Source organism: Microcebus murinus, chromosome 25, assembly GCF_040939455.1.
Source record: "Microcebus murinus isolate Inina chromosome 25, M.murinus_Inina_mat1.0, whole genome shotgun sequence".
Classification (NCBI taxonomy): Eukaryota; Metazoa; Chordata; class Mammalia; order Primates; family Cheirogaleidae; genus Microcebus; species Microcebus murinus.
In genome coordinates, this window is record NC_134128.1 from 1,143,145 (window position 1) to 1,171,026 (window position 27,882).

At 37.3% G+C, this 27,882-nt stretch overlaps 1 protein-coding gene across 2 annotated transcripts in view; it reads left to right on the plus strand.

Moving 5' to 3' along the window:
- The window catches only part of ARHGAP12 (Rho GTPase activating protein 12), a 134,830-nt gene extending 107,363 nt beyond the window's left edge, over window positions 1-27,467 (plus strand). For both annotated transcript variants that reach the window (XM_075997466.1, XM_075997467.1), the window contains 5 exons: window positions 444-542; window positions 2,390-2,467; window positions 2,572-2,706; window positions 2,953-3,055; window positions 3,840-27,467. In XM_075997466.1, coding sequence (XP_075853581.1) covers window positions 444-542; window positions 2,390-2,467; window positions 2,572-2,706; window positions 2,953-3,055; window positions 3,840-4,014 — 590 coding nt within the window. In that variant the 3' untranslated portion in view covers window positions 4,015-27,467. The remainder of the gene's footprint in view (window positions 1-443; window positions 543-2,389; window positions 2,468-2,571; window positions 2,707-2,952; window positions 3,056-3,839) is intronic.
- The last annotated feature ends 415 nt before the right edge of the window (window positions 27,468-27,882 follow it).

Below are 27,882 nucleotides of genomic sequence, written 5' to 3' on the forward strand. Positions count from 1 at the left end.
TACACTCAAGGAAGAGACAAGCAAAATAATTTCAAATAGTGACAAATACCTAGAATCTAATGTGGTAATAAAATAGAGAGTGACTGGAATTGGTTTATCTTAATCACAGGAGTTATATAAGTTGGTGACATTTTAGTTGAGACTAGGAGTGATGAGAAGGAGCCAAATTTGGAGGGCAATTGCTTTCTGTAAAAGGGAGAGAAAGCACAAAGCTTCTCAGACAAGAATGAGTTGGGGTGTTCATGGAGTTTAGTAAAAGAAGGAGAACTGTTTAAAGTGGAATTGAAGAGTAGGCAGGGTGCAGATCATACAGGGCACAGGTCATGGTAAACAAGGCCTGTATACACTGGATGTTTTCTGTTATACTCTGAATGGGTTATTTAGCTTTTTCATGAATTAAATTTTAGCAAAGTGGTTCATTTTTTAAAATAAATCTTTTTCAGATCAGGTATTTGGATCCAATCTTGCTAGTCTGTGTCAGAGAGAGAATAGCACAGTGCCAAAGTTTGTGAAGTTATGTATCGAACATGTTGAAGAACATGGTAAGAGAATGATTTTGATTTTTCTTTTAAGCAAACATTAAGCAAACCAGCCCGCTATTTTGTCATCAAAATGCCTAGAATTTTTGTGATTTTGAGTGATGCAACCAGAAGTTCCTTACAGTCTTAAGATGTTAAGAAAAGCATTTTGTTTTCAAAAATCTTACATGTTTGCACCTGTTTCAAATTAAGACCTCTGCAGAGAGCTATTGAATGTTCAGTACTCATGGTTAATTAAGTATATGGTATTCTTTGAAGCCATTTGGAGTTGCCATTTGCTTAAAATGAAGATGGTAGTAATTGTGAAACTGAGTTTATTAAGAAATGATTTGAAAGTGTATGAGGATATTGTGTCTACTTACTAAGAGAAAGTTCCTTGTTATAGTAAAAGCAAGATGACATTTTAAAACTGTTAAATCAACTATAAATGTGTAAATAGACATCCTTTTATTAACATGCCGTTTTCTGTAAAGTAAGACAAACTAATTTCTTTTTGGTTAATTTTAACATCTATAATGTTTATACTAGTTTTATATAAGCTAACAATACATTGACTATAATCACATTAACTTATATCTGTATATCATCCAAAATTTTGTACAAATAAAACAGGCTAGGGGCGCAGTGGCTCACACCTGTAATCCTAGCACTCTGAGAGGCTGAGGCAGGAGGATCATTTGAGCTCATAAGTTTGTGACCAGCCTGAGCAAGAGTGAGACACCCCATCTCTACTAAAAATAGAAAAAATTAGCCAGATGTGGTGGCTCATGCGTCTAGTCCCAGCTACTCAGGATGCTGAGACAGGAAGATCGCTTGAGCTGAGGAGTTTGAGGTTGCAGTGAGCTATGATGTCTCAAAAAAAAATGCTGGGGCATTGTGGCGCATGCCTGTAGTCCCAGCTACTTGGAGGGCAGGAGGATCCTTTGAGCCCAGGAGTTTGAGCTTGCAGTGAGCTATTGATGACACCACTGCACTCTACCCAGAGCAAGAGAGCGAGACTCTGTGTCAAAAAAAAAAAAAAAAAGTAATTAAATTTGTAATTTCTTCTAGTTATAGATCTCTTGTTTCATTGGGTCTTTTTGTTGACATGACAATAGAGATACCACACTACTTGCCTTTATTTGAAGTTAAATAAATAGCATAATGTGCTATTGCACATTGCACATTGCATAATGTGCTTTGTTAAATATATATACCATTATCATTTAATGAATACCTGAAATTTTTAGGTTTAACTGTATGAATTTAAAATGATTCAGTGCCACATATAAAAGAAAATAATAAACGACATCAAATTATCTATTGTTTCTGTAGAACCATTAATTTAGTTGTTAGCTTATGTTAAGTTTATTTATTATAAGCATTTAATATACCAAACACTTTTTTTTTATTTTGGAAAGGGACGGGGTCTCACTCTTGCTCAGGCTAGTCTTGAAAAACACTTTTAAGAAAGTTTTTTGAATACATGCATTTACTTTATAGAAGGGTGTGCAAGAATATGTGTGGGCTGATTTTCACCTTCGGGCTTCCTTTGCTTTTTTGAACTATTCCTAGGTGTTTGCAGAAGTTTATCTTAAATTACTAGTAAATCAAGTTTACTGAGATGATTTCCTTGAGCAAATCCACAGTCTACATGATAAACACAGTAGAATTACTGCTGTTTATTAAACAGAATTCAGAGTAAATCTCTGTCCCTGTCCCCTGCCAAGCATCTATAAAAAGCCATTTAAAGGAAAAGAGTATTTGCCCATTTGGTTTTAGTCTAATGCTAATGAATAAGAATTCCGAAGCATACAAACATCTTCAGAAGAATGAACTTTAGACATAAAAACATTATTATTGTCTCCTAGGTCTGGATGTTGATGGGATATACAGAGTAAGTGGCAACCTTGCAGTGATCCAGAAGCTACGATTTGCAGTGAATCATGGTAAGATGATGTTACTGTTACTGTATCCAGATTCATCATTCATAATATTCAGAATTGGCTTTTAAAGTAATTTTTTTAAATGTCCCATTCCTATTGTTTTTCAGATGAGAAATTGGACTTGAATGATAGTAAATGGGAAGATATTCATGTTATCACTGGAGCACTGAAAATGTTTTTTCGAGAATTACCAGAACCTCTTTTCACATTTAATCATTTTAATGATTTTGTTAATGCAATTAGTAAGTATGTAATTCCATTCAGTTTTTACTAGCTATTGAAAATCCTTTGCACAGATAAAGGCACCACACACATTCTGTTTGATTTTATTTTAAATAAGATTTTTCAATGGATTGTTTTACTCCAGAAATTTTAAACATGACCACCAGGTGTCACTGTATTACCAAATGTCAGCTTCCAAAATAGGTCATTGCTTTCAGTTTCACAAGAATTTGCTGCAAAATATCTGGTTATTATGTTTTTTTCAGAACAAGAACCAAGACAGCGAGTTGCTGCTGTTAAGGACCTAATCAGACAGTTGCCGAAGCCAAATCAAGATACAATGCAGGTTCTTTTCAGACATCTCAAAAGGTAAGAGAACTGCACAGTATGAGATGTGACATAAATGTGGCAGCCTATGGCATCAGGGTCACTCAGACTGAGATTGGGATTCCAGCTGTGCTACTTGCTATCTCTGTAACTTGAAAGAGATACTCAACAACTTTTAGTATCAGTTCCTCATAGGTAAAATGGTTTGGTATGAAGAATATATTAAAGTAGATATGTGTGGAGCGTTTATATAATGCTTAGCACTAGTAGGTGTTCAAAAGTTGTTGCTAAAGTTAATATGAAGATGAGATTGGTTATTGAGGTGTATTAAAATTACCCTAAAATAAAGTCATTGTGGCTCTAGGGTGCTATTATATATAGTCACTTTAATAACTGATTTTATTCATCTATAAAAAGAACATTAGAATATGAAAATAAATGATTCTAGTTAGGTTTAAAAAAAATAAAATGAGTAAAATTCAAAGTTTAATCTCTGTGCCGTAATGAATTTTTTTCACCAACCTAGTAATCAACCTGAATTGTAATTCATTTAAATCGATGTTGTATTTTTAAAACTGAGCTAAAATATTATACTTTTAAAGTTTGTTAGAAGTATGTATGATTATACCTTTAAGCTGTGTTTATCCAGAATAAAGATGCACATGGCATTTGAACTGAATTCTACTTGGTTAAATAGTTTATGTGCCACCGTGGCAAAATGAGCATGATTTCTTTTTTCCAAATGCAAACTCTTAGGTTTATAATACAATTTGAAGAATTTTCCGTATTTTTATTTTCTGTTAACAACTTTTTTTTCCCCCTTTAGAGTTATAGAAAATGGAGAAAAAAACCGAATGACCTATCAGAGTATAGCAATTGTTTTTGGTCCTACTCTATTAAAGCCAGAGAAAGAGACTGGTAATATAGCAGTTCATACTGTGTACCAAAATCAGATTGTAGAATTAATTCTTCTGGAATTAAGTTCCATCTTCGGACGTTGATTCTTACTGAAGAAAACCTGCGGAATAGAAGCTGGATTCCATCAGATTTCAAATCTTTATACATAATGTATTTTATTTTTTGGACCAAGCAGTGACTTTTGATTTTGCACTTTTTTGAGGGATCAGAAGGGAAGGGAAGAGGCCCTCATATTTGCTGCTTTGTTGCGAGTTGATAGAACTGTGTGTGATTTTGAATTCATTCTATCCTGAATGTTTGCATTTCATACTCTGAATTTCAGTAAAAAGCAAAACTTACAATTCTAACCAGTCATATACACTGGATGATTTGGTAAGAAAAGTACATTTTTTTTTCTCTCAAACTGGATAATGTAGAATTTCTTCTCAATATCTATAGGTTCATCACTTGATAGAATACTTACTATCAGTTATTTTGAAAATGCTCTTGGGCATTTTAAACAAAATGAAGTATATTTGTTTTAAAACCTGTGTATTTCTTTTTCAGGGTTTGTGCATGTAGTGGCAATCTAAGTGCTAAAATTCACTATAACCCCAAAATAATCCCCTGATGAAGGCTTGCTGTCTTTTTATTATGTTGCACAGCATCCTTACTGGGTATCTTAGTTGCTTGTTTGAGCAGCACACTAACGTTACTTAAAACACTGTGAGGTACTGGAGTTTTAGTTAGCATAAGTCAGTTCAGGACATTTTGGGCTGTCTTGCTGTACTGAATTGTAGCTAACAATCCTAATTGTATCTAGTGCCATACTGAGTTTTGGTATGACCCTGTGGAAACAGACATTATTTGATGTAAATATAGGCTAAAGACTTCATGTCCTTTAGCTTATGTATATAATCATGTTGTATAGTCTCAGAGTACATTCTAACCATACATTTCTAATCACAATAATGGTAATCTTTTCCATGAATATTAGGTTTGCTCCAGAAATAGGCTGTTATTTGGGAAAGTTAACTGTGTGCACTTTTAGATATTAATTACATTTACAGGTAAATCACTGTAATGCTAATGGTACTGGAAAAATACTGAATAGACTTGCTAAATGGTAAATGCACTACAAGGGGAACCTTTTTAGATTATTTAATATGTACAGAAAACATTAGAAAAAATTTATCATAGAATTCTAACTCTCTAGTATGAATAGTGGAAACCCATATGTAAATTAGATGGTTGTTGGATGGAAAATTACATTGCTAAATTTAAGAATTTCTTTTTACATACTAATGTAGATTGATTTGTATAATAAAACAGGGTTTGGAAGGTTTTGTTACAGGGAGCATGGTCTGTTGAAGATTTTTTTAAATGTATTTTTCTAGATTAACTGCTGTATACGAAATGTCTAATAAAGAAAACTATAAGAGATTTAGAGATTTTTCCATTGGAACTGTGCATTTTGGTTTTTAATGTTTTTGTTTTTGCATTTACTGGCATACTCTTATACCTCATTTTAGAAAATCAACTGAATCCACTATTTCCTGTGGCAAATATAATTTCTCATTTTATACATTTTCTCTTCCCTTCCATGCCAACACCTCTTCTACCCACAATTTGGACTTTTTATTTCTTCATCAGTATTTGAAAGTGAATGGTTTGTGACTAAGATTCTTTTTCTTAGGATTGCATTTATAATTTATAGGTGGCCTTCCTTAGGAACAACTATTTTTTGTATGATGTATCTTAAAATCCTCCCTCCTGAATTTTGTGGTAAAAATATTGTGTTTGTTGTTATGATCTTGTTAAATTAATAACAACCAAACTACCTGATAGCTAAAGCAGGTGGTTTTGGGTGGGGAGAAAAAGCCCCAAATCAGAATGCTTATATTTGCCTAAAGATGTCCTTAATAATACAGTAATGCTTTCGGGCTGGCTTATGTTGTGATTGTATACCAGTAAAACAATTAGACTCAAATCAGTGATGTTCTTTCTCTTGGTGGTCATGAACATATCAAAGATTAAAATTGTCCTGTGTTTCTTGTTTCAAAGTACATATGTGTGTATGTGAAGTCTTAAATGTGTTCCTAGTCTGCAGCTAATTAGTTTATTGTAATATTATATGTACAGTGAGATCAATGTCTTGTGTTTTCATCCTTTGTGAATTAAAAATTCTCACTTGTTTTTGTAATAACAAAACCAGTTATATTTTCCTGTCTTGACAGCTTGATTTTATAGTAGAAAATATATTAAAAGCTAAAATAAATTGTCAGTGGAATTTCATTTACTAATAGGCCTTCCTTCATAGCATCATTAAAAAAGGTACTTGGAAATTGAAAGAAAAAGTATATTCAAATACATTATCACATTCCAATTAGGAGAAAACTGCTTATTTAAATTTTATAGCAGTGAAAAATTTATCTTTTACTCTGGAGAAACAATGAAATATCTCTGAAAAAATGATATTACATTTTAGATAGAGACAAATCTATAAATTTTTTTTCTTATGTGAAAAGTACAAATGTAGGCCGGGCGCTGTGGCTCACGCCTGTAATCCTAGCTCTTGGGAGGCCGAGGCGGGCGGATTGCTCAAGGTCAGGAGTTCAAAACCAGCCTGAGCAAGAGCGAGACCCCGTCTCTACTATAAACAGAAAGAAATTAATTGGCCAACTGATATATATATATAAAAAATTAGCCGGGCATAGTGGCACATGCCTGTAGTCCCAGCTACTCGGGAGGCTGAGGCAGAAGGATCACTCGAGCCCAGGAGTTTGAGGTTGCTGTGAGCTAGGCTGACGCCACGGCACTCACTCTAGCCTGGACAACAAAGTGAGAGTCTGTCTCAAAAAAAAAAAAAAAAAAAAAAAAGTACAAATGTAATAATTCAGCCAAATTTTGGGCTTAGGGGTAGATGGGCTTTATATGTGTTTATAAAATATATACATACATATGCACATGTATATGTAAATGTGTATGCCATTATTACATAAAATGAGAACTTATTAATAATAATAGTGGCTACATGGAGACCTTTATACGATTTTAGTTTCATTCCATACTTCTTTGCAAGCCCACAATATTGGATATTAGGATAGCAATGAGGAGAAAATAGTGTTCCATAATTGTGCCAAGAGATTTTTTCCAGCTCATGGGAGAGGCTTCTAATTAAATACTTAAAGTAAACATGTAGTTTCCCATGTCACTAATTCCTCAAAATCTTTAGGCATTAAAAAAATTTATACACAGAGGAGTCTGCAGCATGTCATTTTAGTAAAGAAGAAAATAAAAATAATCAAACAGGTGCCACACTCTCACTGGTCTAATAAAAGTCAAATGTTCAATGATACTGCATCACTATAGAGAATTGAAAATAGGTAGAAAATAAGATTTTATGGAGTTTCTTATTCTCGCTGAACTCAAGACATCAGCTCTAATAATCTTCTTTTGTAGAAAGCACTTCTCTAGTGTGAGACTAGAAATGGTGTTTAATAGGGACTTTAGCATGTATGTTACAGTATTGGAGGTGGGGCATAGTTTTTTGTTTTTGTTTTTTAAAACAGTATAATATAGCTAATAGAGTCCTATTAATTGCAACTTCAGTTTGAGACAAAAAAGAAAGCAGAAACAAGAGTGCAAAACACAATCAACAGTCTTACAATAATGGTTCATTGGAGTCTATTGGAAATTTATAAACTGCATACTTAGGCCAAGCAGAGTCAGACCTAGTATTCTGGAGAAGGGGAGGTACAGAATGCCTAATTAGTCATTCTGTAGCTACTAAAGACAAGGGCGTTCTCCTGGAGAATCTCAATTAGTCTGCTCAACTGAAGTCTTGTGGACCAGTGGTGGCGGTAAGTATATTCAGCTGGATTGAGCTTTTGCAAATTAGCGTTATGTGACTGTGAGTCTTAAATGAACTCTTTCATTTCCTTCATTGCTTCCCTTCTCCCACAGGGTAAAAAAAAGAAAAGAAAAAAGCACTTTCATAGCACTCTCATCAACAGAGCACTTGTAGAACAAGGTAACTGTTTAACAAACCACTACAATACGTATTTGCAAAAGTCTGGCTTCTTATTTTTTCTCATCAGCCCTCCCCTCCCTTAATTTTACTTCCTCTCTTTTAATGTTTTCCAAAAAACAGTCCTTGGTAAAGATTTTAATTATTGATGCTAATAGCCAAAGCTTTCAGGTAGTTCTGATAGTTGTGGCTTATGCCCCTAGTAGCTTTGAAACTTGTAGTATTGTCATAAACCTTGTAATGTTGATGAAGTCCATAGAGAAATCAGAATGATAAATGATGCTATTGAGGCCATTATAAACGGTCTTTGCAGAGGTTGACATCAAAACCACTGCAGGCTGGATGTGGTGGCTCACGCCTGTAATCCTAGCACTTTGGGAGGCTGAGGTGGGAGGATCACTTGAGTCCAGGAGTTTGAGACCAACCCGGTCAACATAGTGAGACCTCATCTCTACAAAATAAAGTCTTAAAAAGCCAGGCATGGTGGTGTGCACCAGTAGTCCTAGCGACTTGGGGTGTTGAGGCAGGAAGATTGCTTGAGCCCAGGAGTTTGAATTTGCTGTGAGCTGTGATCTTGCCATTGCCTGGGCAATAGAGCAAGGCCCTGTCTCAAACAACAAAAACCACAACCACTGTAAAGTCACAGTAGAGTGACAGGTGAAGATTCAGCATAGTGTTCAAGGCTTCGTTTTCCTCCTGGGCATTTTGAGAGATTGTTTATATAGTCATGTGTCACTTAATGACAGGAGTGCATTCTGAGAAATGAGTCATAAGGTGATTTTATTATTGTGTGAACACCACAGAGTGTATGTACTTACACAAACCTATATGGTAGCGCCCGCGCCACACCTAGGCTGTGTGGTGTACAGCCTGTTGCTCCTAGGCTGTGAACCTGTGCAGCATGTTACGGTACTGAATACTGCAGGCAGTTGTAACACAGTGGAAAGTATTAATATTTGTTTATCTATACATAGAAAATGTACAGAAAAAATACGGTATTACAGTCTTATGGGATCACCATTGTATATGTGGTCTGTCATTAACTGAAACATCATTATGCAGTGCCTGACTATATTTAGAAAAAAAAAATGGGAATTTTGATGCTCAAGTAAAACTCAGACTCATCAATTGTTAAAGCAGGAAAGTACCAGTAGGGACCTTTCATTCATAGTTTATTATTTCATGGATTAAAGAGCTGAGGCCCAGATTGACTGTGAATGTCTAAAGTCATGCTCAGTCAGTGGCACAGAATGGTAAGCCTAAGCCTGAAGGGAAGTAATATTTTGATGAGTTATGTTATTTCTATTTAAACTTGGTGATCAGTTTATGTGAAGCACATTCTGGCATGTCCAGTGGTATCATTTGTGGAAGAAACAAGTAACTTTGCTGTTGGTGTAATCTGTTTTCAAGCTATGTTTTTATTTATGTGGTGTATTAAAACTTCTGTTTTCCTTCTTTTATATATTATGTCCTTTTGTTATGAGCATAGAGGTGGCAGAGAGTAGGTTCTGTTTTCTACTGATTTCTCCTAGTTCTAGTTGTATAGAGAGTAAACGAGCATTCCTCTCCCTCCCCTGGCAAGTAATCAGACTTCAATGGGTCTGTTTCTACCCACTGGCATTCCTGGACAGGCAAGCCATTATGTCCATTAATCTCCTTTAATAGGAATGTCTGCTTTCACTTATGTTCTAGAGCAGTGTTGTACAATTATTGTAGCAACCAGCCACACATGGCGATTAATTTTTTTTTTATTGTGGTGAAATACACATACATAAAATTTGCCATCCTAACCATTTTTAGGTGAACAGTGGCATCAGGTACATTCATATTGTTGTGCAATCATCACCTCCATCCATCTTCAGAACCCTTTTCATCTTGTAAAACTGAAACGCTATACCCATTAAACAGTAAATCTGCATTCCTCCCAACCCCTGACAGCCACACAACCACCATTCTACTTTCTGTCTCTATGATGTTGACTACTCTGTTTCATACAAGTGGAGTCTTACAGTATTTGTGTTTTTGTGACTGGTTTATTTCACTTAACATAATGTCCTATGATTTATTTATGTTGAAAACATTGCAGAATTTCCTTTCTAAAGCTGAATAATACTCCCTTGTATAATATGTATATACCACATTTTGCTTGTCAGTTCATCTGTTGATGCACAGAGTTGCTTCCACGTTTGAGCTGTTGTGATAATTCTGCTATGAGCGTGGGCAAACAGATATCTCAGAGATCCATTGGATTGGACAGGGACTTTTTGGATATGACATTGAATGCAAGGCAACAATAAAAAGACAAATTGTACTACATGAAAATTCTAAAAATTTGGGTATCAAAAGATAACAGTAATAAAAAGGCAAACCACAGAATGGGAGAAAATATTTGCAAATTTACATATGTGGTACGGGAGTGATGTCCAGAATATAGAGGGAACTGCCACAACTCAGCAGTAAAAACCTGATTCAAAAGTGGATGAAGGACTTGAATAGACATTTCTCCAATGAAGTTAGACAAATGGCCAGCATGTGAAAATGTGCTGAACATCACTGATTATTAGAGAAATGCATATCAAAGCTAAGGGATCACCTCACACCCGTTAGGATGGCTACTTTCAAAAAAACAGAAAATAACAAATGTTGGTGAGGATGTGAAGAAATTGGAGACCTTGTCCACTGTTGGTGGGAATGTAAAATGGTACAACCACTGTGGAAAACAGAATGGCAATTCCTCAAAAAATTAAAAACAAAATTACCATATGATATAGTAATTCCACTTCTTGGTAAATACCCAAAAGAATTTAATTAAAATTAAATAGAATTTAAAAATTTAGTTACTTAGTCACAGTGTCTACATTTCAAATGGTCAGTAATGACATGGAGTTAAATGGCCACCATGTTGGATGGTGCAGATAGAGAACATTTCCATCCCCACAGAAAAGTCTGCTGGGCAGTGCTGCTCCAGAAGTTTGGTTGTTGAGGGATAAGCAATTGCAAAATGCACGTTCTGCAAAATTCTTTCAAAAATACACAACCTAAAGCATACACTATTTCATAGTTCTTATGCTTGTCTCTTAAGCACATGACACTAGAAAAGTTTAAGGAGAGAAATGCATTTTTATCATAGGTCTGCCAAACTTGAATATTTGTCCCATTATATGCTCTCATATTGGGGTTGAAAGAGGGAGGTAAATGTGGTTTAACTTTGAATACAAGGCCATCAAATTGCTTGCAGTTTGGGGAAGACCAGTTTGAAGCCATGAATTAAAAGAAGCCTCAATTGACATTGTTCTCTTGAGGAAACTTAGGAATGCTATGAGATAATTAACATTTTAGGAATTTATGCCACAGTAATTTTACATTTAAATTTTAGAAATTTTTATACTTATGGGAAAGATTTTCTAAAACTTTATTTTAGAAATTATCTCTAAATAATTAATGAAAGAAATGGTTCTAATTGGGGCTTTCCCTTGGGATTCAAGCTACTTTACCTTGTATTTACTTCTGATTTTTAATAATCCCTATATGAAGTAATGAAGATCTTCAAGAACCTACATAACAAAACTTCTCTTTAAATAGGAGCCTGAGATCTAGCCATGGATACAAGGAAATTGTTGGTAGTCTTGAAGTAGCTCAGGAAGTCTACACATGATTTCACTAGATACTTGCTAGAGTGTGGAAGATGACTTGGTAGGTAGATCCTGTAGAATAGATGTGAATTAGCATTTTTTTTTGTTTTTGCTTTTATCAAAGTAATTATTTGATTTAAGGGTCCCAGGCCAAATTCTTTCAGAGGGGTACTCATGCATATGGACACATACAATGCTGTTGCTGAAGAAGCTGCTGATATATTTTCAAGTCTTTTGTAAAGGCCTACTATTATAAGCATCTTAAAATTTCTAGGGAGGGAGCTTAATAGTTTGTTAGTTACCCTAACTAATCTAACTCATTGACAAAAGGCTTCAGTTCAGACTTAAGCAAATCATAGGGAGTAGAAGCTTTGCCCTCTAGTAAAACTGACTCACCAAACTCTCCTCCCAGGGTAAGTTTATTGAAACATACAATGTTCTGTCTTGTCTTCTTCCTTCCCTTTCCCTCTGCCCCCATTTCAGCAGTTGCTGTTGGACTTAGACATTCTGTTGAGTGGCTACTCACAGCATCTGTGGTGGGACCTATTGAGGCCCCTGTGTTCAAAGTGTCCAGTGTTCTTCGGGAGGATGGACTTAAAGAGGAATCAGAGTCCCCCAGGGAAGCCAACACTATGTTGAGAAGGAAACGAAACCTTTTCTGTCATAAGGGGGAATCCTAATATCCTTGGATGACGTGGTTCTGTAAGATTTCCTGAATTCAGGCCTCATGTTAGGGAGCCAGATCTGATGTGACATTTCTGACATATGGCAACATCTGTGACAGCCCTTTCTGGTCATGCCCCCATCTCTTGACCTGTTGATACTTGCCAAATTGATTGAGCATTGCCAGTAACAGTGAGTGGAACTCCTTATCCGCTCATACTGACTATCACACAATATGCGATTGCTATTTTAAATAATGGGTAGTATTGAAACATCACACTGAATAAGAGATTGGGAAGGTATATCTTTAATCTGACATATAAGTAGGTGAACTCAAAATGGTCAATCTCAGTAGTTCTTCAGCATGTCTTCCAAATCAGATACAAGTGTTGTGGTCTTGCCAAGTGTGCTGAGATTGAGCTAAGGTTTATTGCTACACAATTGGGCAATGTGTTGAGAATATCGATTTTTGGGTACTTGTTGAGTTGAAGTAAGACAAGTTTGTCAGATAAATGCAAGACACGTCCAAGGCTTTGATGAAGCAGTTTCAATCGTTGAGGCCTGGCTCTAAGCAGCAGACGGATCAACCTGGCAAGACACGATCAAATGTGAGGTGGTGTGTTCTGACTGGGGTCAGGAAAAGCATGGGTTTAGCAGCAGCAGTGGTTATACTGTCATTTGCACCACACTGCCTGTATTAAAGCTGAGTGTGTGTGAAGGATTCTGGGAAGGTGTTGGCAACAGCATGATTTTTCAGTTACCACGTTAAAACAACAACATAATGAACCTGACAGCGAAACTAGGTGCCCGGTACCCTGACAAACCCCCAAAATACAAGCAAATGGGGACAAAGCACTGACAGCTCTAAGATCTTCCCAGCATTGGTTTCTGTGGCAGAGAAGCAAGAAGGAAGCGTTGGGGTCGCGCCCCAGCGGGAGAACCTCAGTACGTGACTGTCAGGTCTGAAGTGGCTGAAACACCTTTGCCCCAGGAATTCTCAACCCGCTTGCCAGACTCCCTTCCAGGAGAAGGCCTCACATGGAAGAAAAGTTGCTGAGAGTGAAATAAAAATCGACCAGGATATAGGGCTGTAGACGAAAGAGGCTGTCTAAATCAACCTGGGAAGGGAAGCAGAGCCAGGAAAGCCCGGAAGCCAGCTGCCATATTTTCCAATGCAGGGAGCAAATAGCAAAAATGAGTTCTGTGAGGTTAATGACGCTTTCCTGAATCCTTCCTCATTCCAAAAGTGTGGGGAAATTGATTTCACATAAGAATTAACAAAATAGTATTGAAGTCAAATCCCTTATAAAGTGTATATTTGAAAATAAACAGAACAGCAGCCCTATGGGAAATGGAAGCCTGTCAGAACACCTGTCCACAAAAGAACACAAAATTGCAGTTGCGATGTGGTGTTACAAAGTGACCTGAAAGTCTAGGAAATGATAGGAGATATGAAAGACAGCATAAATCAGAATTAGGAGAACTAAGAAATAAGATGACAGACCTTAGGAAATTATTAGAAGTAAGAATATTTCAGAATTGCAGACTAGAAAACATAAGAGCAGATAAATAAAATAGATAAGGCTTTAAAAGAAATAGAAGGTGCAAAAAGGTTAAAAATTAAAACTGAAAGATTTAATATTAAAAAGATTAAAAAGTGACACTGACAAAAGGCAAAGAAAATAGTTACTTTTTAAAAAACCAAAGCAAGGAAAAGAAATATGAAAAACTATACTTCAAGAAAACAAAGTTTTAACAAGTTAACAAAGTTATGCCTTGAAAAAGAGCACCAAATAACTAACATTGACTTAAAACAACCAGTACCAGGACATATTCTAGTAACAATTACTGGACTATAAAGAAATAGAAGTAAATCTTTTGGCTATCTATTAGAAAAGGACATGTAATTTGTAAGGAGAAATACTAGATTATCATCAGAATTTTCAATAGCAACACATTATACCAAGTGAAAATGGAGCAGTAGAATTAAAATTCTCAAGGAAAGAATCACCAAGGATTTGGGATCTATCCCAAAAGCCTTAGCAGCAGGTAAGAAAGAGTCTTCCCATTAGCTCCTCTTTAAGAATCTATTACAGGTTGAGTTTCAGACTCCCCACATGAAGATGTCGGCATAGGGTCTGCTGGTTAAGCATTAACTATTTAATTGCTTGTAGAAATAAGATGAAGTGATGCCCACCAGGGAGAAAACGCAGTCCATAATGACTGCATACTTTACAAATGAAGATTTAGTACTATTTTTACAATGGGAAAATGAGAACATAGGCAAGAATTTAATGTTTCTAGCAATCATGGTGGTGGTCTGCCTGGCATGTATGTAATATGAGAATAAATTAGTACTTATGGTTTATTATCACCCCCTAAGTCCTTGACAAACAGGATCTGAGTCTGGGACAAGAGTTAGAGCTGTAATAGAGTAAAACTTTGTGGTCTTTAATTTGAATTGGGAGTATCAATATGACATGAGGTATTTTATCTGTGTATCTATATGTTCATAATTTTTTATTAACTTTGTTCACTAAAAGACCTAGAAAAAAATGACCAACCAAGGGACCATCCCTAGCACCCTATTTTTGACCTTGAAATACAATTTCTCATTAAAAGAAACGAAGGCTTTTTTGAGATCCAACTGATTCCAGGTGTGGGATAGGAAATGTACAATGTAATCCTGGAAGATCTCGCACAGCAAGGAAACCACCAAATGTTACCAGAATCTTGTCAAAAGGGCTCTAGAGGCAACTTGTAGAGGATCCCACTGGCCAAAAAGTAGAGTAGTTTGAGCTTCAATGATAATTCCAATGAAAGCCCATTAATATGTTTAAACCCATGAATTCAGAATGATATTTAAAAAGAGAATTGGTCACCTTAGGAGAATGAGAGGGAAGCAATTCATATCTTTTTGAAACCTCATAAATAAAGTCAAATTTTATCCTTCCTTTCCTGTATGCACTTGACCATATGGTAACCGAATGGCAGATGAGTGAAAGTGTCTATAGAAAAGTTTCTAGCCGGTCGTGGTGGCTCACACCTATAATCCTAGCACTCTGAGAGGCCAAGGCAGGAGGATTGTTTGATCTCAGGAGTTTGAGACTAGCCTGAGCAAAAGCGAGACCCTGTCTCTACTAAAAATAGAAGGAAATTAGCCAGACAACTAAAAATGTATAGAAAAAATTAGCCAGGCATGGCGGCACATGCCTGTAGTCCTAGCTGCTCGGGAGGCTGAGGCAGGAGGATTGCTTGAGCCCAGAAGTTGGAGGTTGCTGTGAGCTAGGCTGATGTCACGGCACTCTAGCCCGGGCAACAGAGTGAGACGCTTGATTAAAAAAAGTTTTGAAGCAATAATTGAAAAAGAAATGATAAGTACCATCCATTTGCTACCACCCCATTGAGTTAATAAATACAGGCATTAAGCGCCAAAGGCTACTAGCATCATAAAAGGAGAACTCGGCATTACATGCTTCCGGGGGGAAGAAAACAAGACCTCTATGGTCTCATCAGAGGAATTGAACCTCAAACCTGAATCCGACTCTGAATCTGGCTTCCAGGAAATACAAAGGAGAGAGAACTTCATCATGAGTATGAAATCAAGAAAATAGACTGTGAGAAACTCTACTCGTCAAAAGGTCTGGCTTCTTCAACAGATAACACTGTAAGGAAAAGAAAGGGATGGAGTGGGACCCTGCAGATTTTTATCATTTTATTTTTCAGTTGAGACTTGGGGATCATTTAAAAACAAAGTTAACAGTCAAAACTTAGTTGTTTTTTGTTTGTTTTGTTTTTACCTTTTACTGTTACCTGTACTCTTAAACTTACGTGGCATTGGTGTGTTGCAAGTACTATGTGATGGTGTATGTCACGTATCCTTTCTCAATTCTGCATTCGGTGACATCATAGGAGTTTGACACTGACAGTTTTATGGTGGCAGTGTATAAACCAAATCAGGGATTGGTTTATTGTTTTGTTGTTTTTGTCTAGATTTAAGAGAATGATCAGAAAAGTTGTTAATGCAGATTAAAATTAAAAGTGCGTCTGTAGCCATTATATTGTGAATAACACAAAAATTGGAGAAATATGCTTCCAGTATTCAGAAACTATTATCTGACTCAGCAAAGAAGCCAGATACATCGTTGACAAATGATTAAAATTCTGACATGTGTTGATTGTTCTCTTTTGTCTTATCAGTGTAAATAAAAACATCAGCCAACATTCATGGCAGATTACGCTCATTAATTGCAGTCATTGGCTGTAGATACAAAACTTAGGGAAAAATCAATAAAAATTCTTTGAGAATAAATTGGTTATGTAGAATTTGCAATAAGAGTATTATATATTTTATTTATATTAGTAAAATTTATTATAAACTTACATATGTGGGTGTATTTTGTGCCAGTTATTAAACATTTACCAGCACAACCCTGGAGCCATGGTAAGTGTGTAAAGAGTGTTAGTTTTCATTATTAGTGTGGCAATAACACAATGATGGTTCATAGGAGGGGACAATTCTCTTAAAGACCAGAAGGAATGTTTGGCAAGAAACTGAACTGATCAAGATTACTTAAACTTTAAGATGACTTAAATTATATATGACAAGAAAGGCCATATATAATCTCTGAATTGAAAGTTGAAAGAATTCATTAACAGAAGCACCACGGTGGCAGCAAAACACAGAAATAATCTTTACAGTAAAGGCTGTTTGGCCCAATATTTTGCTTTCAGGTATCTATGATACCCAGAGTATCCAAAAAATCAAATAAGCTTCATGTTTTCTCATAAGCTAAATATCCTGAAGACATTGCAAAGGCTTACAATAAAATGGTTATAGATGCATTAGGTCCCAATGGAATAGGTTGAATAGGAAAGACAGATTGTGTGATAACCTAAGTGAGACTTTCATTTGTAAAGAAACTCATGAACCTAGGGGCTGGAAACATGAGCATCGAAGTGATGCTGGAAGAAGTACGTGGCAGTTTAGGGTAATTACATGATGCCACTCAACTATTTAGAAGATTTGGGTCATGTCTATTTAAAGTAGATTATATAACATACGCAGAAACAACCTGTAGAATTCCGAGTCTTCAACCATCCTGACACCTGCTATAAGTAGAGATCTGGAATCGAGTCCCACCTTGCTGACACTTTTTGAAGGAAGCAGCTATCTGGATGATCGTAGTTGGTGGTTGGGAATGATAGGACACTCGGGAGACAGTGACCCCTTCGTCCCTGTGCATAATTGCGAGGAAATGGAATACTGGGTTTGGTGAACCATGCTCAGAATCTGATTTCAGCAAACTGAGATTGCTTGAGAGGTCTTTAAGCTTGAGAGTGTAAGAACGAATAATTCCGTGAATTCTTGGGGAAGCATTTGATAAGTAAAGATAACCTCCTTGTAGCCACGGATGCTGCATCTGCAAATTCAGCCAATCATGGATTGAAAATATTCAAAATATAATACAACAGTAAAAAAAATGAAAACAGTATAACAGCATTTACTATTATAAGCATAAGTGATCTAGAGATAATTTAAGAGGTATGAGAGGATGTGCGTAGGTTATATGCAAATACTGTGCACTTTATATCAGGGCCTTGGGCATCTTTGGATTTTGGTATCCACAGGGGCATGGAACCAATCCCCACAGGCACTGGGAGGTGACTGTATTTGGTTAGTGAGAGGCAAGTGGGAAGGAAGAGTGGTAACTAAATAAATTTCCTTGCACAGGAAGACCTCTGATGAACTAAGAGTCCGAAGGATGCACTAAGGTTGATTATGCAGAGCTTATAATCAAAACGATCAGATAATACTACAAGTTTATAAAAATGGGACCATTAAGATTCCTAGTGAACTTTCAGAACATGCTGCTCAACAAAAAGTGCCTTAAAACTATGTTCAGATCAAGAAGTATAGGAAAGGCCAACATCCGCAGCAAGCAGAGTCAGCTTCAAACAGGAAGGGATGAAACAAGCAATGCAGAGATGTGACTGCAGCGCCACGAAAAGCTGTGGAGAGAAATGAAAATTTTAAATGAATCTGTCACTAAAACTAGACCAACTGCATTTTGGTATGCTTCTGTGGAACTTGTAAACGGAATCCCAGAACATGTGTCAGTGATGTTGGATAAATAATAGAGGAAACATTTGAACAATTTTTTTGTTTTTCAATTTGAGGGGAAAACAATGTTGGTCAATGAAAGGAATGGTGTAAATACAATCTAAGATTCAGCAAAGCCTTTGGCGAAATTGCACATATTGTCCTTTGGATAAGGACATAAAAATAAGTTAGCTTCTGGTACTTTTAGAGAAATATGCAGCTGTTTAAGAACTGCTGATGTTGATAAGTGGCTTACTGGTATATACTATGCTACAAGAATAACTGGGTGACCCAAGACTTTGTCTTAATACCATGTTGTTCAAAAGTTTTTGTTAGTGACTTAAAGCAAACAATCTGCAGATGACACAGAACTGGGAGGATTAAACAATATGCATGATAATATGTAAAATTATATATATTTTAATTTTTTTTTATTTTAGTGTATTATGGGGGTATAAGTGTTAAGGTTATGTATATTGCCCATGCCCCCCTCCCACCTCAAGTCAGAGCCTCACGCGTGACCATCCCCCAAACGCACATTTCACTCATTGTGTTTGTATACACCCATCCCCTCCTCCCCCCTGCCACCTGCCCGACACCCGATAAATGTTATTACTGTATGTCCACTGAGGTGTTGATCCGTTAATACCAATTTGCTGGTGAGTACATGTGGTGTTTGTTTTTCCATTCTTGAGATACTTCACTTAGTAGAATGGGTTCCAGCTCTATCCAGGAAAATACAAGAGGTGCTATATCACAATTGCTTCTTAAAGTTGAATAGTACTCTATGGTGTACATATACCACATTTTATTAATCCATTCATGAATTGATGGGCACTTGGGTTGTTTCCGCAACTTTGCAATTGTGAATTGTGCTGCTATAAACATTCGAGTGCATGTGTCTTTTTCATAAAGTGACTTTTGATCTTTTGGGTAGATGGCCAGTAGTGGAATTGCTGGATCAAATGGTAGATCTACTTGTATTGCTTTGAGGTATCTCCATATTGCTTTCCACAGAGATTGAACTAGTTTGCAGTCCCACCAGCAGTGTAGGAGTGTTCCTCTCTCTCCGCATCCACGCCAACATTTATTGTTTGGGGACTTTTTCATAAAGGCCATTCTCACTGGAGTTAAGTGATATCTCATTGTGGTTTTGATTTGCATTTCCCTGATGATTAGAGATGTTAAGCATTTTTTCATATGTTTGTTGGCCATTATTCTGTCTTCTTTTGAGAAGTTTCTGTTCATGTCCTTTGCCCACTTTTTGATAGGGTTGTTTGATGTTTTCTTGCTGATTTTTCTGAGTTCTAAATAGATTCTAGTTATCAGCCCTTTATCGGATGTTGTAGCTTGCAAAACTTTTCTCCCATTCTATGGGTTGCCTGTTTGCTCTCATAACAGTTTCTTTGGCTGTGGAGAAGCTTTTTAATTTGATCAGGTCCCATTTATTTATTTTTGTTGTTGTTGTGATTGCCTTTGGGGTCTTCTTCATAAATTCTTTGCCTAGACCAGTGTCTAGAAGAGTATTTCCAATGTTTTCCTCTAGAATTCTAATAGTTTCACACCTAAGGTTCAAGTCTGTTACCCAGCGTGAGTTGATTTTTGTGAGAGGTGAAAGGTATGGATCTTGTTTCAGTCTTCTACATGTGGCTATCCAGTTTTCCCAGCACCATTTATTGAATACGGATTCTTTTCCCCAGTGTATGTTTTTGTCTGCTTTGTCGAAGATTAGTTGGCTATATGAGGATGGTTTTATATCTGGGTTCTCAGTTCTGTTCCACTGGTCAATGTCCCTGTTCTTGTGCCAGTCCCAACTGGTTTTAACTACTATAGCCTTGTAGTATAGTTTGAAGTCTGGTAAATTGATACCTTCTGTTTTGTTTTTATTGCCTAGGATTGCTTTTGTTATATGGGATCTTCTCTGGTTCCATACAAAGCGTAAAATTATTTTGTCTATATCTGTGAAAAATGATGGTGGCATTTTGATAGGGATTGCATTGACTCTGTAGGTCACTTTGGGTAGTATAGACATTTTTGTTGATTCTGCCGACCCATGAGCGTGATATATTCTTCCACCTGTTTACATCCTCTGCTATTTCCTTCAGTGTTTCATAGTTCTCCCTGTAGAGGTCTTTTACCTCCTTAAATAGATTCTTAGATACTTTATTTTCTTTGTTGCTATTTTGAAGGAAATTGAGTCTTTGATTTGGTTCTTACTTGTACTGTTGTTGGCATATATGAATGCCTCTGATTTCTGTGTATTGATTTTGTATCCTGGGACTTTACCAAATTCATTTATCAATTCAGGGAGTCTCATGGTTGAATCTTTGGAGTTTTCTACGTATAATATTATGTCATCAGCATAGAGTAAGAGTTTGATCTCTTCTGCTCCCATTTGGAAGCCCTTAATTCCGCTCTCCTGTATGACTGCTGTAGCAAAGACTTCCAGCACTATGTTGAATAGAAGTGGAGATAGTGGGCAACTTTGTCTTGTTCTAGTTGTAAGTGGGAATACTTTCAATTTTTCCCCATTCAGTATGATATTGGCTGGGGGTTTGTCATATATGGCTTGTATCATTTTAGGTAAGCCCCATCTATGCCTATATTGTTGAGCATTCTTATCAAAAAAGGGTGTTGAATTTTTTCAAATGCTTTTTCTGCATCTATTGAGAGGATCATATGGTCTTTGTTTTTGCTTCTGTTTATATGATGAATTACAGTTATAGATTTGTGTATGTTGAGCCATCTCTGCATCCCTGGGATAAAGCCTACTTGGTTGTGATGGATTATTTTCTTGACAAGGACCTGGATTCGATTGGCTAGGATTTTGTTGATAATTTTTGCCTCTATATTCATAAGGGATATTGTTCTGTAGTTTTCTTTTTTTATTGCATCGTTTCCTGGTTTGGGGATCAGGGTTATGTTTGCTTCATAAAATGTGTTGGAGAGGATTCCATCCTTCTCGATGTTGTAGAATAATTTCTGCAGGATAGGCACCAGTTCTTCTTTGTAGATGCGGTAAAATTCGGGTGTGAAACCATCTGGTCCAGGACTTTTCTTTTCAGGAAAGTTTTTTATTGCTGTTTCAATTTCATTACTTGATATTGGTCTGTTCAAGAATTCTATTTCTTCCTGGTTGAGCCTAGGGAGGCTGTGTGTTTCTAAGAAATTGTCTATTTACTCAACATTTTCCAGTTTGTGTGCATAGAGGTTTTTGTAGTATTCATGAATTATATCTTGCATCTCCATAGCATCCGTTGTAATTTCTCCTTTATTATTCCTGATGGAGCTTATTAGAGATTTTTCTTTTCTGCTTTTTGTTAGTCTAGCCAAAGGTGTGTCAATTTGGTTTATTTTTTCAAAGAACCAACTTTTTGTTAATCTTCCATATGGTTTCCCTGTTGTCAATTTTGTTTAGTTCTGATTTGATCTTATTGATTTGACTTCTTCTGCGGGGTTTGGGGTTGATCTGTTCTTTTTTTTTCAGCTCTGTGAGACAATTCATTAGGTTGTTTATTTGTGATCTTTTCAACTTTTGGATATAGGCATTTATGGAAATGAAGTTTCCTCTCAGGACTGCTTTAGCTGTGTCCCACAGGTTTTGATAACTTGTGTCTCCTTTGTCATTTAGTTCAAAGAATCTTTTGATTTCTATCTTGATTTCCTCATTTTTGAAGTGATCATTCAGCAGAAGGTTGTTTAGTTTCCATGACTTTGGTTGAAATGAGAGTTCCTGTTAGGGTTGATTTTTACTTTTATTCCATTGTGATCTGAAAAGATACATGGTATGATTTCTATTTTTTTAAATTGTTTGAGACATGTTTTGTGTCCTAGGATATGGTTAATCTTAGAGAATGACCCATGAGCTGATGAGAAGAACATATACACAGTGGTTTTGGGGTAGAATGTCCTGTAAATGTCAGGCCCATTTGTTCTAGAGTTCTGTTTAAGTCCATTATTTCTTTGTTGATTTTCTGTTTGGAGGATCTGTCCTGTGCTGTCAGTGGGGTGTTAAAGTCTCCGACTATTATGGTGTTGTTGTTTATCCATTTGTTTAGATCAAGTAGAGTTTGCTTTATGAATCTGGGTGCACTTAGGTTGGGTGCATATATATTTAGAATTGTTATGTTTTCTTGTTGAACTGTGCCCTTCACCATTATATAGTGACCTTCTTTGTGTTTTATTACTTTTGTTAATTTAAAAACTAAGTTATCTGTAATCAGCACCACCACACCAGCTTTCTTTTGGCTTCCGTTTGCTTGAAATATTGTTCTCCACCCCTTTACCTTTAGTCTAACTGCATCCTTGAAGGTTAGATGTGTTTCCTAAAGGCAGCAGATACTTGGCTTGTATTTTTTTATCCATCCGGCCAGCCTATGTCTCTTGAGTGGGAAGTTCAAGCCATTCATATTTATTGAGATAACTGATAGATGGGGCAGATTTCTATTCATTTTGTTGAGTTGAAATTTGTTGCTTTGTTTTCTCTCTTGAGCCTTTGTGGTTTCTTGGCTTTGATCTTTAGCTTTTGAGTAGATTTACATTTGTGACTGTTTGTTGTGCTGATCCGTGGGTAACACTGTTTTGAGTACTCCTTGAAGGGTTGGTCTTGTCTTGGTGAATTCCCTCAATCTTTGCTTATCTGAGAATGTCTGGTTTCTCTTTCATATAAAAAACTTAGTTTTGCAGGGAATAAGATTCTAGGCTGGGTATTATTTTGTTTCAGAAGAGTGAAAATGGGGCCCCAGTCTCTCCTTGCTTGTAAAGTTTTAGTGGAGAAGTCTGGCATTATTTGGATTGGCTTTTCTTTGTGTGTTATTTGCTTCTTTTGTCTTATAGCTCATCGAAGGGCCTCTTTGGTTGACATTTTGGTCAGTCTGATGACTGCATGTCTTGACGTCTTCCTGTTTGCATTGAATCTCCTAGGGGTCCTCTGAACTTCTTGAATTTGTATATCAAGATTTTTACCAAGGCCTGGGAAATTTTCCTCTATTATATCTTCAAATAGCTCATCCAACCCTTGAGTGTTTTCTTCTTCCCCTTTGGGTAACCGTAGAACCCTCACATTAGATTTCTTCACATAATCCCACATCTCTTGTAGGCTTTGCTCTTTTCTCTTGTTTCTCTGCTCTATCTCTGTGACTGATTTATTTAATTGGAAGGCTTTATCTTCAATCTCTGAGATTCTTTCTTCTGTTTGATCTACCCTGTTCTTGAGGCTTTCCACTGTGTTTTGTAGTTCCCTCAATTGATTCTTGATTTCCAGGAGTTCGGTTATATTTTTCATTGTTTCAATTTCTTTAGTGAATTTTTGTTCCAGGTCCTGGAGTCTTTTTGTGTTTTCTTTGTGTTGGTTATCCAGTTGTTCTTGCAAGTTGTTGAATTTTCTTGCGATCCATGCTCGAAATTTTTCTGTTATTTTAGTGGTCTGATTTTGGTTGATGTCCATTTCTGAGGGGCTGGTGTTCCTCTTTGGGGATGTGCTTTCCATTTGGGTTTTCATATTTCCAGAGTTCCTTCACAGATTTCTTCCCATCTGGATCAGTTGTTGCTTCTTACCTTTAGGTTTTCGTTTGGGTGATGACATACCCTGTTTAGTCTCTGAGCCAGTAGGTGGTGTTTGTGGGTGCGATTTGACCACACCCTATATCATAAGTCAGTAGATGTTGTAGAAGGGTGTGTAGAATGTCCTCCCTGTTGATAGGTGGCACTTGCTGGGAGGTGCAGGCTACACTGTTGTTTTTGGGTCTTGTATACAGCTCTTATTCCTCTGGAGAGGCACTCTTGTGCCTCAGGTGGTGGGTAGGGCCATGGGACTTCCAAGTGTGTCCTTATTCTCCCCCTCATTGAGGGCTGGTCTGGGAGTGAGTCTGGGCAGAGCTGGGTTGTGTAAGCCTGCCCTCAGGCACTACCAATGCTGTTAGCAGGAGTTGAAAATCTGTTCTCTGCTTCCAGGAAAAGCTGTCAGGGAGGGTCTGGAATGGCCCTACTCAGTCAGAAAGTCTGCTTGTGGTGGTGGGGCCATCTGAGACCTGCAGTCTGGAGCAGGCCTTGCTCCTTTCCACCCTCCCCAATTCTGCGACTACTCCTGGGCCTCTGCCAACAGGCCAGACTTCATGCCACCGGGCCTCCCCTGGCTGTGATACTGGCCGGGAGGTTCCCTGTGCAGAATCGCTGCCTGGGCTGGGTGCACTGCCCCCCCTTGGGAGGAGGGTTGCCCTCCAGGATGCTGATCCGCCCTTTAAGGCACACACACCCTAGCAGGCTCCTTCATGAGTATCCCCTCTATGCCCCAGGCAATGCGAGACCTGGGTGCACGGGATCTGATCCGCAGGTCTGACCTCTGGGCCCCAGAATTCACTCCCTGACCCCACCAGGGAGAGGAGTGCCAGTCCCAATTCACCCACAGGAGCCCACGCTGGGTTGATGTCTCTCAGCCTCAGGGTCTGCCCCGTTCTCCTGGGATCACCGTGCCAGCAGCACCTGGGAGGGCTGGCAGGTAGGGAGCTCACAGTCTGAGTTCCCCTCAGTCAGCTGAAGGGCCCCAAAAGGGAAGGTCCCGTTCCCTGGAGGTGCCTCCGGCTGGTGGCTGTATTGTGTCTCTGGGCAGCCGCGGGTAGGGTCGGGGGAGGGGAGGAGGAGGCAATATGGCGCCTGCTACGCGGCTCCAGTCTGTGCACACGGAGGTGCCTGAGGGATTTGGGAGCCTGGTGCCGCGTCCGCTACTGGCTTACCACTCACTGGTTGTGGCCATCTCTGGGATGGTGTCCTCAGGTCTCTCCACCCTCTGGGATGCCCACCAGTAGTCCCAGTTGCAGGGGAGGGGAAAGTTAACCGCTCCACCTACCCTTGCCGCTGGTCTCTAAGCTTCTTGGGAAGTCTCTGCTTGCAGTTCTCCTCTGCAACCTCCTCCTGTCGAGTCTCCCATAGTCTCTGGTACCCCTCCTTCCAACCCTCGTCCAATGTGTGCTCGTCTGCTTGCTTCTTCTAATTTCTTCTAGAAACTGTCTTGTTTGCAGAGACACTCTGTCTGGGGGTGTTTCTCCTCCGCCATCTTGCTCCACCCCCCGTGTAAAATTATATTAATAGACTTATGCTTCTGGCTGTGACAGATTAACTTGTAACAGATGAACCCTCCAACTAAGGAGTAGAAAAGCTGATTAACATTTTAAAATGAATTTTACTGGGGTACAACTTATATACAATAAAATACACCCATTTTAAGAGTACAGTTCAATTAATTTTGACAAATGTGTATACCTGTGCAAACCACAATCACATTGAATACATAGAATATTCCATCACTCCCAAAAGCTCCCATGTGCCCTTTTCAGTCAATATCCATCCTCTATGCCTGGCCCCAAACAACCATTAATGGACTTTCTATAACTACACATTAGATTAGACTTTTCTATAGAGTTTCATAGAAATGTAACCATACAGCTTGTATAGCTTCTATTCAGTCTCTTTGATTCAGCATAATATTTTGTGATTCATCCAGGTATTTGTATCATGGTATTTTCTTTTTTATCCCTGTGTAGTATTCCACTGTGTGTCTATACCACAGCTGTTTGTACATTCATCAGTTGATATTTACGTTGTCAAGGTAGAGAATTTATTTAGAACAAGACACATGGATTGATAAAATATGCCATATTTTGAGAGGGATGTAGGATATACATTTGTCAAATTACACACTTAAGATCTGTGCATTTCTCTGATGTAAATTAGGCCACAATAAAGAGAAGGGAAGATATATTTAAAATTTTTTAAAGTTTATCCTCTCTGGAGGACTATCATATTATCAAGAACACCTAAAACAACTTAAGTTTTTTATACACAATGTTTGGCATGCAATGAAAAATAACCCAGGATAAAATAAAGCAATAATCAACCAAAAGCAAGAGAAAAAACAGGCAATAGAAATAGTTACATGTGAGATCCAAGTATTGGAGTTATCAGACTTTGCAAAAGCTGTGATTAACATATTCAATAAACTAAATGAAATTCACTCAGAATTTCCATTTGAACCTTATTGTAATCTCAGCAGAGAACTAGAAATTACAATAAGGTTCAAATGGAAATTCTGAGTGAAATTCTGAAAAACAGAGTGAAATTAAGAACTCAACAGATGAGTTTGCAGATTAGACACAACTAAAGAGACAATTAAACCACAAAATAAGCAAAAGAAAACAGCCAGACTGAAACTCAGAGATGAAAGGCTAGAAAATGAAAACACGAGCATGAGTTCTATGGGACTTGGTGAGAGTGCATTTGGTGCATGTTTAGGGGCAGCTCCAGGAAAGGAGAGAGAATCTGACAGAAGCACCATTGGAAGAGATAATGGCTAAAATGTTCCAAAATAAAGAAAAAAACATTAAGCCATAGATCAAGGAAGCTCTACAAACCAAAGCAGGATAAAGACAAAGAAAACCACATCTTTGGCATGTCATGGGGAAACTTCCAAAAAATAAAGACCAAAAAAAAAGAGGCCATGTTACTTTCAAATGAGAAAAAAAAAAAAATTCACAACTGACTTTTCAACAAAAGAGTAAAGTGCTGAAAGTAAACTGCCAACTTAGAATTCTATACTCAATAATAATATACTTGATAGAGTAAGAAAAAATAAAGATAATTTTCAGAAGAATAAAAATGGAGAGAATTTATTACTAGCAGTATTTTTGTAATATACAATTTAAGTGCCAGTTAGCAGTTTCTTGATAAATGAAATAGTATATGTAGTTCATTAAGCAAAATAAAAGTGATCTCAGATGAAAGCCTGGAGAGTAAAGGGAAAAATGAGAAGTACTGAAGAGGGTGTACATGTGTGAATCATGGGGCATGTGCGTGTGGGTGTGTGTGCTCAGTGGCTACAGTGCCACAATAACAATACACGTGATGAGAGGAAGAAGAGTCAAAATGTTCCAAGGTATCGGCATTGCATAGGGAGTCATGAAAGTACTAGTTTCTATCAGATTTAATAAGTCAGGAAACACAACCTCTAGGGCAATCATAAAATAATATATAGCTAACTATACTAAAGGAATGAAATATTGAAAAAGTACTAGATTAAAAAGGCAAAAAATAAGAGGGAGAAAAACAGTAATATATGATAGGTGCAAAAAAGGAAAACACCAACAGGTGATAAGTACAAACATTAGAACAACTACATGAAATATAAAGAAGCTAAATATTTAAAAGTTTATCATACTGGACAAAACAAAATCAAAACGTGTGTGTGTGTGTGTATTATAAGTCATGCTGTAAATATTAAAATACAGAAAGGCTTAAAGTAAAAGAATGGAAAAGGTATATCATGGCAACCTTAGCAAAAGGAAGCTGTTGGAGTTACAAATTAGACTTTAAGGCAAAAAGCATTGTAAGAGATAAAGAAGAACATTTCATATTGATAAAAGGGCCAGTCTACCAGGAACATACAAAACTTCTATTAATATTAATAAATTTTATGGGCTGGGCGTGGTGACTCACACCTCTAATCCTAGCACTCTGGGAAGCTGAGGCGGGAGAATTGCTTGAGCTCAGGAAT